This window comes from Syngnathus acus, chromosome 11 (assembly GCF_901709675.1).
Source record: "Syngnathus acus chromosome 11, fSynAcu1.2, whole genome shotgun sequence".
Lineage (NCBI taxonomy): Eukaryota > Metazoa > Chordata > Actinopteri > Syngnathiformes > Syngnathidae > Syngnathus > Syngnathus acus.
In genome coordinates, this window is record NC_051096.1 from 5,024,343 (window position 1) to 5,041,914 (window position 17,572).

Consider the following 17,572-nt stretch of genomic DNA (forward strand, 5'->3'; position numbering starts at 1 on the left):
GGGTCCCATTAGCATTAGTTTTACATTTATTGTGACACATTTTATAGGACCAACGTGTGTTGCTTTAAATAACACTGCTAGCGGCGTGCTTATTGAATTAAGGCACCAACTATAAAAAGCAAAGAGTAGAACCTTTAAAGTCAAATGCCCCCCATAAGTTTTTCAAATTTAAATTCAGATGAAATTTCAGGAAAATATTTAGAAAAAAAAAAAAGTTGACTTTCTGTGGTTTGAAAGCAGCAAACAATAGCTTGGGGATAAGACTGTCTTCTAAGTTACGAAAGGATCGGAAGAGACTTTTAAATGTTCATTTCCACCTTTCCTCTTATCTACTCGCCCACGCCGGAGTTTTGTCTGTCGTTGTGCTTTTGCGCGACGCCGTAAGGCACGTGGGCGGCGACGGTGCCCATCTCGGCCGCGCCCTCCACGTGAAACATCTGATCATCAAAGTAGATGTGAGGTCTGATCTTCTCCAGCATGGGGCCCTTGGGCGCCCCAGCCAGGAACAAGGCCTCGTCGATCTCCAGCCCCCAGGCCCTGAGGGTCTTCAAGGCTCGGATGCCGGAGCTGGCAGCGCTCCTGGCTGTCACTAAGAAGGTCCGGATCGGGCAGTCCAGGCGCTGGCCTTTAGCGTAAAACTTCTTCTGGAGCTTCCCTAGTGCCTCCAAGAAACCTTTTAGTGGACCCTTTTAGGGAAGACGAGAACAATCACAGTCATGTAATCATTTTCACTTAAAAAGCACTTACATGATCCAGCAACGTGTCCTCATTTTCACGCTCGTGTTCGAAGAACTTGTCCAGCCCGTGGGCCTTAAAAATGCGCTCGGACTCGTCGGAGAAGAGAACGGCATCTCCGTCAAAAGCTACCCTCAACTGGGTCTCGGACACCTCTGTCCGTTTGTCCGTCGTGAACATGGTCGCCGCGGCGATGCCTGACAATCAATCGGAATGTCAAAATTGTACTTCAAGTCTTAATTCAACGATAGGCGCTCACCTTCAGTCAGCGCCTCCCTGACCTTTTCTGCGTTGGCCGACAGGTAGAGGTTGGTCTGCCAGGCTTTGAGGTACCCGATCGGACTGCTTCCGCCAGTCATGCAAAAGCGTTCAATGAAAAGATCTGGGGGAAGAAAAAAAACATCAAACGAGACAGTTTGGACATCTCTCAAGTTTCCGATGAGAACGCAGCACAATAAACAATGACGGGATTCCTTCTTAATCGTTTTTTAAAACTGCATGGTGGCCCATGCTTGACCCTCTCCGCGGGAGGTTTGTTCAATATCAACATCTCTCCGTAACATCAGAGAGGCCTCGTTTGGTCTGGAAGCTCAGAGGTCTGGAACGATTCGAGCGTTCACGCAGAGAGCCACCATCGAGATCTAACGCCGTTCTCATCCGGGCGGCTACGTTCCGACGTGTTTTTGTTTTGCGGACCCGCGGGTTAACCTTGGATCCCGCGAGACGTGGTTTTGATCCCAAATCAGCGTGAGGCCCGGAGGATCTGATATCGTTCGAGGCAAACAGGAAGTGGTTAGCGACAAAGAGGACATTTGCGTGGGAAGGGTCCTGAAAAAGTCAGCTGTTGATACAGTCTTGTTTACGTCCGCTTTAACATCCTGACTCGGCAGAAATACGTCGACTTACTGTGATGGTTGATTGTATTGATGAGACGGATCCCTACGTGAGCGTGGTTGTACGTCACCAGCACGATGTCAAAAAGTTCTTCGCTTTGCGGATACAACTCGCGTAGACGAGCGTTTACCGTTTCCAGAGCCTGTTGATGAAAAGACGGTGATACGTTTCTGATTTTATTTTCGTGTGATACTTGAAATCATTTTCAACCTTGACAAAGGGGAAAGCAGGTCCAGGGGCGAAGGGTTCGTTCTCGTGTTCGATTTGGTATCTCAGGTACTCCTCCACGCCGTGCTGCTCGAAAACTTTCTCCTCCAGTTCGGTTCGGAACAGAACCCGTGTGGATACGGCAATGGTCACGGCGTTCTCAGGTTTAGGCTGCAGCCAGAAAATGAAAAACAAGACCAAATTAAATGTTAGTTATAGTTAATGGAAGGAATTGGGAAAGATTCTGTGATGGGACCTACAGTTGTAGAAAAGTGTCATTAGTCAAATCCAAAATATCTGGATATGGTTGCCATGCTACATTAGCACATGCCATTTTTTATTTTTGCAGACTTCTGTGGCCGCGTGTGTTTCTGTGGCGCCGACATTCAAAGGTGATTGGCTGCATTCCGACCGGGGCAATGTGGCATTTGGGACGCTAGTGCAATGATCCACAACCAACTGTGCCAGGACAGTGTCCGTGTGATATGATCCAGTTTGTCCAATTTGTAAAACCATTTTTTTTTTTTTTATTGATAAGAGAATCGGTTTTTTGTACTTATTAGTTGCAGTGGTTCAAATTGCACGGTTATAAATCTAAGCAAGGACATGTTAAAATCATGTTGTTGCATGCTTTGAGGGTCATTCTATATCTGTCCGTCATTATTTGTGTTTACAGTAAGGACAGGGTTGTTGTGCAAAGCTCATTGGCTGCTTGTGGGTAGCTCGGCTCTCGTTTGTTATTTAACAACATTCCCAAAATGTATTTACAACCCCCCCCCACACACACACATTTATACTGTTTAATACACCAAAAACATGCATATGTCAGATTATAAAACAAAATTTCACATATGTTTTTAGTAGGGGTGGGAGAAAACATTGACAGATCGTTCTCAAAAAGATTATCGGTGAGTCTCTGTATTTTTCTTCATGTGCTGCCAACTCTGCGTGTCTGAATGGCCATAAAACGACGATTATTTATCACACTCTGTGCAAGTCAGCTTGTAAAAAGTTACCCAAACAGTCATGACTGCGGGAAAAATAATATTTTTCACACCTTTCACTCCCACGACTGAAAATGTGGTTTACCTTCCTCACTGAGACACTTTTTTTTTTTTTAGTACTCCTGTGGTTAGTTTAGTTGGGAAGGTGTGTGTGAACTCATGCAGCCATCGCAGAGGAGGTTAAAATGAGGAACGAGCAGAATCTTTCAGTCATCCGTGTGTCATACTCACAAAGAACACGCCTCCTTCCACCTTGCGGGCTCGTCTGCCTGTCACCTTCAGGACAATGACATTTTTCATCACACATAAATGCAAATGGAAAGAAGCCATTGTGGGTTTGCTTTGGAGAAGAATTTGCAGATAACATACGTCAGATTTATAGTTTTGGATTTACCAACTGGATCAGGGTCACAAGTTTGACCCGCGTTCCACAGTTTGACCCCCCACGCTGTAATTTTGCTCTTCCGGATGTTTGGGACATTTGGATTGTGCTTAAATTAGCCGAGTCGGTTTACGCTATGAATAACGTGTCATGCTGTTGGAGGTGAGGGGGGTGAGGGTCTTTGCTTGCGATCCGATACGCTCGGCGTTAACTGCCTGCCCTCTGCCAGCCGGACTGCGCGGCATGCCTCGATCACATGACCCCCTCCCTCGGTAGACGGCGTCATCATCAGCACCTACACTGCTGAGTTGAAACTCCTGACTCATCTTTTTTTGTATACACGGGGATGTCGCTTCTGCTGTTCCATAGAAACGAGTGGAAGGAGTTTCCAGGTAACCCTCTCAAGGGGACGCAAAGCGTTCACAGTGGGAATAACTCAAGCGTGAGCACAATCTGACGCTGTTGAGCGGGATATTTATAGGTGAGTAAAAGGCCACGGATGATGTGACGTGTTGCAGTAGATATGAAAACAAGGGAGGGAGGGAGGGAGGGAGGGAGGGTGAAGTTCACTTGTAGCTCTGTGATGATAATCTGTGTGCTGTGGAAGGAAGATTAAATGCAGCAGACACACAAATAATATGCATTAAGACATTTAAAATTTCATGATACAAAGGTGCAGCGATGCATGCGTCCACTATAGAAAGTCGGGAGTGACAAACAACTTGAAGCGAGCACACTGTGCCTCTTCTGGCACCTTCAGCTACTATTAGCAGACATATGATACTTTTTGGTCAGACTTTATGATCCTTCCTATACCCTCCATTAATTGCTGGCATTCGTGGTGATGCAAAAGGTTGCCCGGACTTACTTGTTTTGGTTTGGCGGTGAGTCCAAGGTGGTCCTCTTGGAGCTCATCCGTCTCTTTCCAGGATTCTCTCTTCTCTCCATTGGAAGAGGTGCAGATTTGGAGCTCCTTCACCTTCACGGGGTCCACGCTCATCTTCACCATAGAGAATGTGAGTACCCCCTGAGGTGCCCTCTCTAAGTGGACTTAGCTAATAGAAACTCAAAACAATGGAACCCGGCGTCTTGTATGGACCATTTAGTAGGACTCCCTTCTTAGGTGCATTGCTGATCTTGCACCTGCCCATGTGAGACGAGCAAAGATCCCGAGGAAATCAAAAAGATGCTCAGCTAACCCTCCCGCACATCATAGTAACCTTGGGGACAGAGTCATGTGGAAAAGTGTATTTGTCGGGAGCTGCGGTCCATCTGCTGCTATCTCTGTTCTCCTCTGCTCACTTACAAGCCACACCGGCCTCCCTCCCTCCCTTTTTGTTTCCCTAACGTTGCCCTACTGGCGCTCTGCATTACGGCCAATCCCACGTCGCGACTCTCCCGTCAACCAATCGCCGTTCAGTCACGCTGGTGTTGACACGGGGAAATGCACGTGGTGTGCAAAGAAATATTATTTAGACAAGTGATACCCTGTGAAGTAGTCACCAACTTGGCAGCGCAGTGCCCTAGTGGCTAACTTGTATGCCTCGCAGTTGGCGATCCAATCGGATCCTGTGCCGTGGTGATGAGTGTTAGAGAAGAGAGTGTGCCCATGTTAAATTACCCTCAAGGTATCTGCTAATGGATAACTGCAAGGCCATTAGTGCGCATGCTGATTGTACCACGGTATCGGGGGCACAATGGAACAACACTTCTCGAGAGGCATCTGTGGCCTGTCATGTTGAACATACGCCAGCGGTCCAGGGTGCACCCCGACTCGCTTCAATGTCAAACTGAGTGTTCTAGAAAATGCATGAATGGATAGCTCATCTTAATCTTTCCAATTGGAATGGGCTCAAAGTTTGGGCTCCTCATGTGGCGCCTCTGCACTGTCGTATACTCTGCCATGACCTCTGCTATTTCCAGACTGTCCTCTCTCGCTCTTACTCAGTTTTTTTGTTTTTTTTTCCGTCTGCAGCACAGCCCCAGTGCACAAATGTGATCTTTTATCCCAAAGCCGAAACGTGATCCAGCGAGGCCCACCATAGATTCGTATTGATCTGTGGAAAGGGGATGAAAAATCCCAGGCTGAATAGTTTCACAGAGTGGCATTGCGCAACCACCAAAGTCAGAAACAATTTGACCTTACTAACAATATTATTTCCAACTGAATTGAAAATAATCAATTATAAATATTTTTATAATTGCTATTTCTCATCATTATTTATTGCAATATTCCCTTGATATATGTATATTATTTTTATGATGTGCATGCTTGCTCCCATGGTAAAGCTCGTGTGTGTGATAGGCCGGTTGGTCTCAGCACGGTTGCCGTGGTAACGGCTGGGAGGTGACGTCACTGCAGCAAGGTGACATCATCGCGGGATGGTGACTCATTACAGTATGCGGCTCTGCACTTGCGCTAAACACAAGAGGAGGAGGCGAAAAGAGCTTTTCGACATCCACGTGTTTTAATCCATGTAACAAAAATAATTACGGCACTTTTTTTTTTGTTTCTAATCAAAACAAAACCAGGAAGCATCTGACAAGACAAATCGACATTTGCAAAAGAGAAATACAAAGCATTTGTGGTGATGTGAGTGATGGTTCCTGTCATTTTCAGCTCCAAGCAAAACAAACCCATCTTTGGCACTTCAATATTAAATTTTCAACCAGAGGCTCCACACAAGTGATGAGAAATTGCAATTTGTTTTGGGGAGGACATTTTTTTTTTCTCTTGGGTCCAAAGTGGTCCTTGTATCAGAAAATGATTGTAGAGGGGCCATTTTGTAGGATTATTATTATTTCAAATCAGTGGAAATAAAAAGGACAAAACAAATTAGTGCACCTCTTCTACGCGGATTTATTGCAATAGCTCACGTCTTAGCATGATAACCAAACTTTGACGCCATCCAATGCACACATGGGCCACATTTCTGTTGTACTGTGCACAAAATAATTGCCACGTATGAGTGTTGATAATCTGGTACAACTAAAACAAAGGGACAGTGTAATATTTTGGCCTGCCATTCTGCTTCCATCCATTAGGTGGCACTGTGACACATAACGTCTACATCCCCTCACTGTCCACAATGTCATATGTTCAGACCCGACTTTTTTTGAAGTGACTTTTTCATAGTGTGTTCCAAAGCGAATGAAATCGCACACACGCGTGACCTCAAACACACACATGCACACCCAACGCACACACAAGAACACAAACGCAAGAGCAACACTTGCAATACACACGTTTGTGAAACTAGACCGAGACGTCCTTGTAACTCAAATGATTCTAATAAAAAAATATGTGAACGCCTGAAAAGGTCTCAACACGCACACACACTCACACACAAACTGTAGCTGCGTCATCGTTACGAAAGTAGTTCTAAGCTACAAATACATTTACATATTACATTGGTTTATGATCATAAATACCAATTGTGTGTACATATATAATGTACATATACATTTGATGATAATTACAATATCAAACACAGGAGCTTTGAGGAGATGGAGGAGGATGCGCAGCAATCTAATTCCTAGCACATTCAAGGGATTGTTAGAAAGTTGGACATTTCAAATGCTAACACATTGCAAAATGTCCGACAGCTAATTCAAGCTGGTGATTTTAATGTCGTCAGTTAGCGTAGCATTTTAGCTCAGGTTTAGATGTCACATTGGCAACCACATCACAGGCTTCCCTTTTCAACCTTTTGCTATTTTCCCCCACATTGATTTCTCACTTTTTTTTTTCCCCTTTCTTTCTAGATCAGAGCGGAGCTCAACACAGTTCCTCTACCCGTGCCATAAATCAAAGAGCTTCCCCTGTGGCATTTCGGGAGAGAAAGACGGAGACAAAGCGAGCGGGGGCAGGACGGCGGCGGGAGCGAAACGCCGTCTGCACATTAAATCTCCGAGGAACATTTGACCTTTCCAGGTAATAGTCACCCTCGTTAAGTTTACATTTCTTATATGGAAATAATCCTGACTTTTCTCGTCAGATGCTTTCGAACAAGTAGCGCGTAATCACCCTTGATGCTGTTTATAACCATGACATCAGTGTAATGGACTTTTAATGAAGTTTTGCTTTAAGCCCAGATGTCATGTTGTACAGTAATCCATTTAAAAATGTTCTTCCACGTGGGAGAGGATTTGACCGATTACGCCCAAACACACCAGCGACGCATTAATGTATGAATCCGTCATATTTCCGACATCGAATCACTCGGGGAACCTTTTTTTTGATTGTTTTCTAAATATCCCTTGATTCATAGTGATGAATTGAATACCACCGCCGCAATTTCTCTAGATTCCCTCCCTCCCTCCATCTCCTCCCCTTTCCTCTTTTCCCGACTCCACGCAATCGGCGTTTACTTCTGCATGTCGCACTGCAGCAGTAAGACGATGGAGGGGTCCGACTTGGCCGCCTCTTTGAACTCATCCAGGGAGATTTCGTCGTTTTGGTCCTTGTCCATCTTGGAGAAGATCTTGTCGACGCGCTGCTGCGGGGTCAGGCCGTCTTCGTTCATGCGCATCATGATCACCGTGCCCACCATCTTATAAATGGCCTACGGATGGTGAAAAAACAATTAAAATTAAAATAAATAAATGCCATATAGTATAAATTCCGTGAGCCTCTGATGTCTTCACCCACCTCAATAATCTCGAGCATCTCCACACGGGTGATTTTGCCATCGCCATCCAGGTCGTACATGTTGAAGGCCCAGTTCAGCTTCTGCTCAAAGCTGCCCCTGGAGGTGATGGACAGGGCGCAGATGAACTCCCTGAAGTCGATAGTCCCGTCGCCGTTCTTGTCGAACGTCCGGAAAGCGTGCTGGGCGAACTTGGAGGCATCGCCGTATGGAAAAAACTACAAAAACATATTCTGGCTCAGTCTATCATATTTATAGAAACAAAGTACAAGTTCACCTTCTGGCAACATGTTGCTAATTAACATGGTAACCTGCTTGACCAAAACCTGAGTTGACGACCGTGCTGACCTTGACATAGAGCTGTTGGAACTCCTCCAGGTTGAGGATGCCAGAGGGGCAATCCTTGAGGAAGCCTTTATACCACTGCTTAAGCTCGGCCTCGTTGAATTCCGTGTTCTTGGTCAGGTCGTCCAGGACCTCAGGGGCAAGCTTGCTGTTGTGTTTCCCCATGACGCTTCACCTCTTTAGCGAACAAGGACAAAGAGACAGACATTTTATTCCAGCACATCACAAAAACCTGTCACTTGAGCAGGGGTGTGTAGACTTTTTCTTTTAACACATTACGATCCAATTGAAGGACGCACAGTGGGATATATTTTTTGAATCAGTATTGTTGAAGCTACTATCCCTTACTGCCAAAAAAGAACCAAAACAAATTTGTTATCACACCATGATGCCACGACAGGGGTGTGAAAAATATAATAGATGGACTTGATTCAACTGTGTCGTTTCATCAATGAACAGCCATTAGACCATAACGTCCGCATTTAAAAACTCTCATCCTCACGCCTGATAGTTCTCGTGGACATAAAATAGCCCATTAACCTCCCGTGGACCACTGCGGTCCCTTCATGATGCCATGCATGAGTCATAGCCCGCATCTGACAGTATTTTTTACGTTTCCACACTGGGACACAGCGAGCGGCCGCAAATCCATCCCCTCAAAACTGCTCATCCAGGAGCTTTGTGGCGGAAATATGACCAATGACTCATGCGGGGAGAAGCGAGAGAGAGCGAGAGAGGATCCTGCGCTAGGAGAGCCGCAAGAATGGAAAACCAATCCGCTCTGACTTAAAGACGCTTCGAAAATATGAGCGCAGTTCAAGTCGAGGCGTAAAAAGGAAGGAAAAGCTTCTTCACGAGCTAACAAACAAGGACTCCTGATACTTCTAGGCCACCCACTGAGACAGATGAGATTCTTCCCTCGGTTAGGGAGCAAATGCAGCTCGTAATAAGAGTTTCCTCAGCATGACGCCGAGACGCTCCATTAGCCGGGCGAGGCGAAAGCCGTCAAAAAGGGAATCAAAATAAACAACGGCTCGTGACGGCACGGCAGGCGGAACCGGGAAGTTCATGCAAATTATTCCCTGGAAGGTTTCGCATCCTTGCCAGTTGTAGCACACAGATGCCAACTAGTGCACAGTTTGGCCTTACTAGTAACGTTTTTATTCATAATTAATGTGTCAATTATAAATCTATATTGCGTTGGAAAAAAAAAAATCAATTAGAGACATTAACATTTTATGTTAAGGTCAGAAGGCCCGGCCCGGCATTGATCGGAATGACGCATGACAAGCGATGACTCAATGTGGATTCCCGCCATCGAGGGAGAAGACGATTGCGTGGGAGAGACAGCTTGTGAACAGATGACAAAGATAGACGGCGGGCGAGAAGGCAGACAGGAGCCATCCGCCGGTAATTTCTAGCAGCAGGCAGACGTGCGTCTTGCTGGGTAAACCAAGGCGTGTTCGCTTTCTCGTCGCAGCTGTCAGACTGATAGTAAACACAAATCAGAGCCGTCGACGACGTGCGGGGGCACCGACAATGTGTCATCTCACGCCAGAGTTAACTTTGGATGAACGTTATGTCAAACTCTCGTTAGGCTGATGAGACAATTGCTGGTTGTTAATTGGAATCGTTTAATGCGCCATTAATTGCTTGGAAAGCCAAGTCTGCTGAATATAAAAGTAGTGCTTTGATACAACTAATTGTGTGTGCGTGCGTGTGTGTCAGTAACCATTGCACAAGTGGAAAAAGAACAATGGACTGACAAAGGAACAATCAATGGTATACAAGTCAAATACCAGATCTTGCCCTGATCAGCTGTAATTGTGTCAGCATGTGTGTGTGTGTGTGTGTGTGTGTGTTTGTGTGATAAAGCCCTCTCTAAGTGAATGGCTGATCTTCGGGGCCGCTCGGCCGTGTGTTGCCTTGACAACTCATTGTTGCCGCCAAAAAGCAATCGAGCAAGAAATGATGGATTAGCCAATCGAGAAGGGCCCTTTCCCAACCGGGCCTGCTCCCAAGTGACTTCCAGTCTGTCTGGATTCTTTTTTTTTTTTTCCCCCCAATCAACAGTTGCAATCACTTGATCTCACACATAATGGCTCGGTTTGATAGCTTTCTGACAAATAATGCCAACGGTAGGCCACTGAAGTGTCCGTCTGCAGTTTCTAATCAAAGCCGCGGATCCTCCACTCGGCTTGGACGCCGACTCGTGTAACTAAACGAGCGCGGTGCCACGTATTGCTTCTGCACTGATTAGCGCCGTGTTTATTGATACAACCCGACAATCACACTGGTGTCACCGGCACTTGACGGGAAAACAACAACGGGGAATACGCTCGAGTCCAATCAATACGCTGGCACGAAAACAACACGAGATGTGTAATGTCGGTCACCCGCCACCCGTGATGTCAATTGTGACCCATTTGCTTCAACCATTATTGACTGTTAATAATATGCAAAAAAAAAAAACGTGCACAGGAAATTGTAGGGTACATGTTGTGAACAATTGCGTCACATCTATAGAATATGAATCAATAGGATTTTCCATCATGGAGGAAGCGGCCATTGCCATGTGTCAGTCAAGTGACATCGCTCTAGGAAATGGCCGGCAGCTCGCTGCGTGTGGGCGACGCACCTGCATGCACTTTGCCGCTTGAATAAATAAACGACATACCTCAACTAGACAACTTTTGAAAAATAACGGCGATATGATGTCGTCATGCCACCACTTCCTGTGGCATCTGTAAAGCTGACAACAAAATATTCAGTCAAAGCACAACTATAATTTGATCTCCTAGCTTAGCGCTGACATGTAATACAAAAGACCATAAACGGAAATTAGCATGGATGTTCCATCGAACTTACTGCAACTTTATTATACAGACGAAGCATAAAAAAATACGGAAGGTGCATAACTTGCATGTAACCTTACTGTATAGAAAAAAATAATAATCACAACTGTTGGTTCACCGCTTTCTCCACTTCAAATTTTTTCAGACTAAATGTTGTGCTCCGTTGAGTTTGTGAAGCCACTTAGCAAAATAAAGAGTTTACCCTAACGTATATTGACTCAATCGGAGACGCCTGAGCGTAATGCTCACTCTGTGGCCGTGATGCAATTAGAATAAACTGATTGGCCAATCAATGAGCAGCATACATGCAGACCGAGTTAAGACACGCGTCGATGATGCACAGCTGCCCGAAGGCCGCCGGTAATACGCTCGCGTCAAAAGCGCAATCAGCATGTGGAATTTTTTCCTTCATTTCAAAACCCATATCGCAGGTATTCTTGTTTAGTCTCGGGAGCATGAAGGGCACGCTGTCATCTGCGCGTTCCAATCAATGCAGAGGCAGAACCAGTGCGCAACCCAGCCACTACTGCACCCCGATATCCCGTATTGCATTATTTTGTGTCCTTGAGCTATCACCTGCTTCCATCTGCTCCCTGTCGTGAGCTTTATTATGAATTATTTTACAGTGCTGGATGTTGCCTAGCAGTCAAAGCAAAGGGATCACTTTCCCTAACAGCATCACCTTGAATTACGAAACAGCATCTACTGACTTGAACCCCCACTTCTTCTTAGTAGTAATGCAAATTATTAGAGTTAAAATCCCACCGACTCACCTGCTAATGATTTGGCGGGGAAGAAAAATATGCTCCTCGTAGGTGTGACAGAAGTGCGTCCTCCTGTTCTCGGTGGTCCCAAACACTTCCTGCTGTAAATACGGAGCTTTTGCCTGTGAACTCACCTCTCTGAGTGAGGAAGAGGATGATGAATGAACCGCGGCCGTCTCCCTTGCCAACACAGTCGCATCGAGCCCCCCCCTTCACCACGGACGCCGTCATTGGCCGGGACGCTCTCGGGAGGCGGTGCTCTTTTGTCTGGATGGCTGTGACTGCCTGTCAATCATAGCCCAGGTCCAGATGGGAGAGCGGGAGGGGGGTTCATCCGACTTTAAAGATTTCTGATTTATCCTCTTTTTGCACATTTAAGAAAAGGCGTGTGAATATTGATGGAAAAAACAATGTGAATATGCAACGACATACTATATTTATGTAACATACCAGAAATAAATCATCTGACCTCATAGGGTTCAATGGCTCGAGGTCAGCCGAGGCGCATCCACGGGTGTGACGCCGTCCATCACCTTTGGAGGACCACTGCGGCCCACGGAGAGCGCAATCTTTGCTCGTCGTCCTTCGCTTCAAGGTGAGCATTACTCACTCTGACTGAGGTGCAGATAATCAGATAAAACCACCGGCGTGACGCTCGTGGCACCACTTTGCACTCACATTGCGTTGCGGTGCAAAAATAAAATGACGGGAATTCAAACGTGTGACAGTGTAAACTTTCAGATTCAGGCCAAGACGATCATTCATTGACTTGACCATCCCTTCCTAACTTCTAATTAAAATATCCATAATTGAAATACCATTATGGAACTCTTAATTAAACCATGCGTAATTGAAAATGGCATGAATATAGCATGGATTTTTTTTTTGCCACCTATGAATATTCATGATGTAGGTATGTGTGCGTGTTCGTATGTGTGTGTATCCATCAGCAACACCGGGTTGCCATGGGAAACGGGCCATCCAGTCCGCTATTATGCACTTACCCTTCTCGCTCTCATGCCCACACTCGCCAATCTCCCATTTGAGTGTGCCCCACACACACACACACTCCCACCCCTCACCTCACTACAACTTTTCCCGGACGACAGCAAACTAAACACTTAGAAACACTTTCCCAGACTCCTATATGATTTTGGTCACCATGGTGATGACAATAGCAAGTCAAATATGTGACATCAAAATTGTGTGATGCACTTATAACTACGCGTGATAATTGGCTGTTAATGTGACAACATCGAGTGGCTGGACGAGGATGAACCTGTTGCCCGGTAATGAAATTCAAACCACCGTCCATGCCCTGCTGTGTATCTGACATTGTGTGTGCATGTGTGTGTGTGTGTAATTAAGTGTCATCAAGCCCATAAACTGTCTAATTGACCTTTTTTTTGCTCGGCACAAAGCTTTTTTTTTTCTGACACTGTGATGATAATTCCAACAAGGTTGCCGCCTTCACAAATTGATAATCATTTCTATTGGTGGCTTAAGTCCTCACATCGTAGCCCCAAAAAGTCTAACCGGGTTCACAAACTCTCTTCTGGCCATAGATGAAGTTGGCAGATGTTAATGAGCCTGTCTGTAAGCAGAGAAATGGATGGAGCACCTTGGGCAATGAGCCATTTAATCATGATAGGGAGGGGGGGGGGGGGGGGGGCAACCATGACGATCACCTCCAATCAGACAATGATTCCGCTCCTGCGACTCCGTGTAGATGGAGGGAGAGGAGAAAGCAGTATGACAGATCCTTAATTAGTCACACTGAATGTTTAAGATTCTCATTTATCTCTTCTATTTCCAGAATCCGACCTGCACACACATAATGGGCGCTCTGACATATTCCAAACACTTACACTACATACTTGTCTCGGGAGAGCATGATCAACCTGACCCTGTTTCCATGGTGACCAAATAACGGGTCGGTTGCCGGGCGCTAAACCCTAGGTTGCACCCGTGTTTCCTCCAAACACTTCACAAGAGAAGAGGGAGGCGCGCAAACAAGACGGAAGTAGCACACATAGACGCCGACGCAGATTGGTGAGTGTCACTCAAGTGGGAATCGCGAGTTGATGACGGCAATTGTAAACACTGAATGTACAAATAGCAAATGTAATAGAAGAGGAACCATATTTGGTAACGCTACACCAGATGAGCATGCAAAAGAAATAAATCAGCAATTCGTATTCTTCATCCAAGACCTGACATGATCTGTGTGCCGGCACAAAGTTTCTATTTGCGTCGAAGGAAATATATGAGAGGCGACAGAAGGTGATGTATGCTATTACGGCCTGGAAATAACTGCCGGGTTAAATTTAGACGCAGGTTGCCGGAGGCACAATGGAATAAAATAGAATGTATGAATGAGAGTCTGGCAAATTTACGGTGACAAAGATAACAGATGGCAGGTTGGGGTGCGCGTCCGTATGTGTGTGTCTGTGTGTGTGTCGTGAGAGCGAGAGAGAATGAAAGGTAACAGGGATTTTCACTTCAAAGTGGGAAGCGCTACTGCAGATTAAAGCACACCAGGTATCAAAGAGCCTCAGGTGGTCAGGAGCACTCAGGAACCCCCCCCCCCTCCCAATAAAAAAAAACTGGATGGATGGGTAAAATAAAAATACCCCCCCCAAAATATTCTCTAAAGTCCACAGTTGTGGTTGCCATAGCAATAGAGCCATCCCGTAGTGTCCAGCTATCTGTGATGATGGGTACTTTAGTATCGTATCAAAAAGAAACACACACATACATCATTGCAGTGAACACATAAATGCAGTTTGTGTTGTTTTGGTAAATACTGACATCTACAGTTTAGATGCTAAAACCTCACCTGCCATAACTATTAGAATGGTTGTTTATCAAAAGGTCACACATCAACAAGAATAAACTGTTTTATTTATTTGCATTGATATTTATTATGTTTCAAAACTGTTAATAAGATAAAAAAATGTTTTGAGTGGGCTGGAAGTAGGAGTGTTGAAAATAATTTGATATTCTTTACAAATACAGCGAGGTTTGTTAATAATTGGCGTTACAGAAACAAGCGCAACAGATCAGCACCATGGACAGCGACAAGCAAAATGCTGTGCAATGCGCCGGTAACGCCGCTAGAGGGTGCCAATACACCAGTTCTGGCAGAAAGAGATAGAGTCTACGACGTTTAAAGCATATTTATTTGCAAATTTTGGCAGCTTGGTACAAGGTAGTGAAAGTGTGTCAACTTGCATAGACTTATTTTGTAGTATTTCTCTAAATATACATTATAAATACTAATTTAGTGTGATGCACAGGTAAACAGTATATATTTATATTACTATTAAACTATTGCAATACGTTTTGTGACAGTGTTGTGTTATTTATCACTGTTCATAAAACCATATTAAGGCATTTTTGGGGTGTCAAAGTTAGCAGTATCACCATCAAACCAAAATAACACTGTCTTACAAAACGTTTTTAAAGTGCTGTAAAGAGGTAGTGAACATTATTGCTTAGCATTTAATACTTAATCGGCTGCATGTGTAGTTTTCTTCTTGGCGGGGTGTGTGATGGAATCTATTGAGGAAGCACATCGGCCTCTTTGGTAACTGGTTGCTCGTCCATGCCAGCTTGTGTCATGAGCTCTGTCACGTTCTCCTCCAGACAGCTGATTCGTGTCCCCATCTCATCTAGTGACATAGTCAAGAAATCAAAGATTTCCGACTTCCTCAAACGCCGTTGATATGATGTTCCTATAACAATCAATGGGATGTGATGCTTCATTTAAAAAGTCTAGTTGCGCCACCCAGTGGACACATTGTGTATGTTAGTATCTGTATATATGGGTGTCCTTGGTTTACAAGAGTTCTGACATTTATACAAAATATATTATTTTAGATTTTACGCAATGAATTCATTTGCGCAGCGGCGTAAAAATATAGATCCGTCGTAAATCGAGGACTGCAACGACAAAAAAAAAAAAAAGTTTACTCATGGAATTTAGCAAGGATATTTCGTACTTCCAAATGTTCTGCGATGGCCTGGAATCTCCCCTGTAGTCGCTGCATTGTTTCTTCCATCTGCAAAAAGCAATGAAAATCCAATTTGTGTCCAGTCTAACGACAAAAAAAACAAAAAAAAAAACGATCCATGGCTACCACTTACCGCTTGTGTCAGCTCTTTGGCAACTTTGCACTCGGTTTCTGACATCCTTTTCGCCCACCACTCTGCGTGTAGTACAACTACACCGAATGATCTTTTTATTTCATCTGAATGAAGGAGATTGCGCATCCATCTAGCCATCCATCGCTAGCTGCGAGCTCTCTGCAACTTTGATTCAACTTCGGCTTGCATGGTTAAAATAGAACTGTGTCCGCCTTTTGCAGTCACCGCTTCAAAATAAAGGTTAACTCGTCAGACATTGCATGATAAAACCGCTACGTGTGCAACAGTCTTCCGCATTCGCCACCCAAGTGCGAACTCTATTTAAAAGATAAGCCTATATTGGTGTTAAAATAATTTCCACGTGAACCTCAAACGTATTTCTTTTAGAGTTGACCAGACGTGTATCGTGGAGGTATGTTAAAAGTATTTCCGATTCGATGTAACTTTACCTTGTTTACACTGGCCAGTCATCAGTCCATTGTTCCAATCAGGTTTGCACAAGAGAGCGATTTTTTAACCCTTTTATTTCTAGCTATGCATTCGTCTATTTAATTATTCACCACTGCTATAACGTTTTTAGTTTGTTTTTTTATTGTTTTATAAGAGGTTACATGTGTCTGATGGATAACTATAAATGTATCTTTAGCAGTGAGTTTTTTTTAATTCTGGCTGTCATCTATTCTAAAACGCTTGAATACGCTGTAATGTGACAAATTAGTTACTGGTAAACGTCTTGTGTTAATGATTCACTAGTTCCCAACGAATTCCAATCAACGTGTTGCGTAATCGTGCAAAATTCACCACAACTAACTGGTCACTTGTAGTTTAGTTTCGCTTAATTAGAAACGTGTAGTTTTGTTATTTGTTTTGTTTCGCTTGCGATGAAGTAATAAGAGTGAACTATCTTGATGAGTCAAACATCTTTGGTTGCTCAAGTGACGTAAGACGTATACAGGAAGTACCGGTCAATACTGTCAGAATCGAAATGGTACTCGGTTGATGGTAGGCTTGGCAAACTTTTTCCTCGCCGAAATGGTTGTTAGTTAAACATTTTCTCTATTCGAAGCGTGACTTTAATGATGTTGGACGTTTTGACATGGCGATCAAATGCAGCCTTAGTGCAAAACTAGTCACCAGCTTCAGTCCCTTTGTCCACCATAGATAGAAGCGACAACAGTGAAACCCCTATTTTTATTTTGTTTTATTTAAATTGCTAGGATCATTTATAAGATTACATTATTTGTATTCGTAACGAGTGATCGTTTTTTCTTTCTTTCTGTCGTTAGCGGAGGGTGCGTCTGGATTGCTCTGATAACCAGCGTCAATTGACGCAAGTACGAATTTAGCTCCAAGTCACAATGGAAGACGAAGCGTTTGCGCAGATAGTGAGCGTATTCAACTGGCTTGTGTCGTGGGTGGCGGCCGGTGCAATGATGTTCGGCGGGGTGGTTCCCTATATCCCGCAGTACCGGGACATCCGGCGCACGCAGAACGCCGAGGGCTTCTCCACCTATGTGTGCTTAGTCCTGCTAGTCGCCAACATTCTACGAATCCTCTTCAGGTACAAAGCGAATGATGGTTAGCCACT

General features: G+C 44.6%; 3 protein-coding genes and 1 long non-coding RNA gene across 10 annotated transcripts in view; 1 reads left to right on the forward strand and 3 right to left on the reverse strand.

Moving 5' to 3' along the window:
- The window catches only part of LOC119130625 (solute carrier family 66 member 2), a 40,041-nt gene that overhangs the window by 13,345 nt on the left and 9,124 nt on the right, over positions 1-17,572 (forward strand). Inside the window, exons 1-3 of one of the 6 annotated variants that reach the window (XM_037264489.1) lie at positions 3,558-3,703; positions 6,988-7,156; positions 12,312-12,430. In XM_037264489.1, coding sequence (XP_037120384.1) covers positions 12,318-12,430 — 113 coding nt within the window. In that variant the 5' untranslated portion in view covers positions 3,558-3,703; positions 6,988-7,156; positions 12,312-12,317. Of the gene's footprint in view, positions 1-3,557; positions 3,704-5,663; positions 7,157-12,311; positions 12,431-16,680; positions 17,546-17,572 lie in introns of those variants that run through there. The other 5 variants (XM_037264487.1, XM_037264488.1, XM_037264490.1 and 2 more) reach the window with 5 other exon arrangements.
- Positions 9-4,546, reverse strand: nt5c1aa (5'-nucleotidase, cytosolic IAa). Of its 2 annotated transcripts, XM_037264481.1 has the most exons (7): positions 4,091-4,546; positions 3,072-3,116; positions 1,840-2,007; positions 1,642-1,771; positions 995-1,117; positions 748-932; positions 9-686 (listed from the first exon to the last, which is right to left on the reverse strand). In XM_037264481.1, exons 1-7 carry the CDS (start codon positions 4,229-4,231, stop codon positions 330-332), a joined length of 1,149 nt encoding a protein of 382 aa, XP_037120376.1. In that variant the 5' UTR covers positions 4,232-4,546; the 3' UTR covers positions 9-329. The 2 variants fall into 2 exon arrangements, with proteins under 2 accessions (XP_037120376.1, XP_037120377.1); XM_037264482.1 differs by lacking the exon at positions 3,072-3,116.
- LOC119130628 (visinin-like protein 1) lies at positions 7,180-12,016 on the reverse strand. Its single transcript, XM_037264492.1, has 4 exons — positions 11,845-12,016; positions 8,220-8,393; positions 7,874-8,089; positions 7,180-7,787 (listed from the first exon to the last, which is right to left on the reverse strand). The coding sequence occupies exons 2-4, from the start codon at positions 8,379-8,381 to the stop codon at positions 7,590-7,592; spliced, it is 576 nt and encodes a 191-aa protein (XP_037120387.1). The 5' UTR covers positions 8,382-8,393; positions 11,845-12,016; the 3' UTR covers positions 7,180-7,589.
- On the reverse strand, positions 15,417-16,253 carry LOC119130629. Its single transcript, XR_005099477.1, has 3 exons — positions 15,985-16,253; positions 15,840-15,899; positions 15,417-15,509 (listed from the first exon to the last, which is right to left on the reverse strand). It is a non-coding gene; the product is annotated as an uncharacterized LOC119130629 (long non-coding RNA).

Excerpts from the sequence above, each read along its gene's own strand:
- nt5c1aa (XM_037264481.1), bottom strand. The coding sequence starts at position 4,231 with ATGGTGAAGATGAGCGTGGACCCCGTGAAGGTGAAGGAGCTCCAAATC. Across the intron at positions 2,008-3,071 it reads TGGAAGGAGGCGTGTTCTTT|CCTAAACCTGAGAACGCCGT; the intron begins GTGAGTATGACA and ends TTCTGGCTGCAG. Across the intron at positions 1,118-1,641 it reads CAATACAATCAACCATCACA|ATCTTTTCATTGAACGCTTT; the intron begins GTAAGTCGACGT and ends TTCTTCCCCCAG.
- LOC119130628 (XM_037264492.1), bottom strand. The coding sequence starts at position 8,381 with ATGGGGAAACACAACAGCAAGCTTGCCCCTGAGGTCCTGGACGACCTG. Across the intron at positions 8,090-8,219 it reads TCCAACAGCTCTATGTCAAG|TTTTTTCCATACGGCGATGC; the intron begins GTCAGCACGGTC and ends ATGTTTTTGTAG. Across the intron at positions 7,788-7,873 it reads AGATGCTCGAGATTATTGAG|GCCATTTATAAGATGGTGGG; the intron begins GTGGGTGAAGAC and ends CACCATCCGTAG.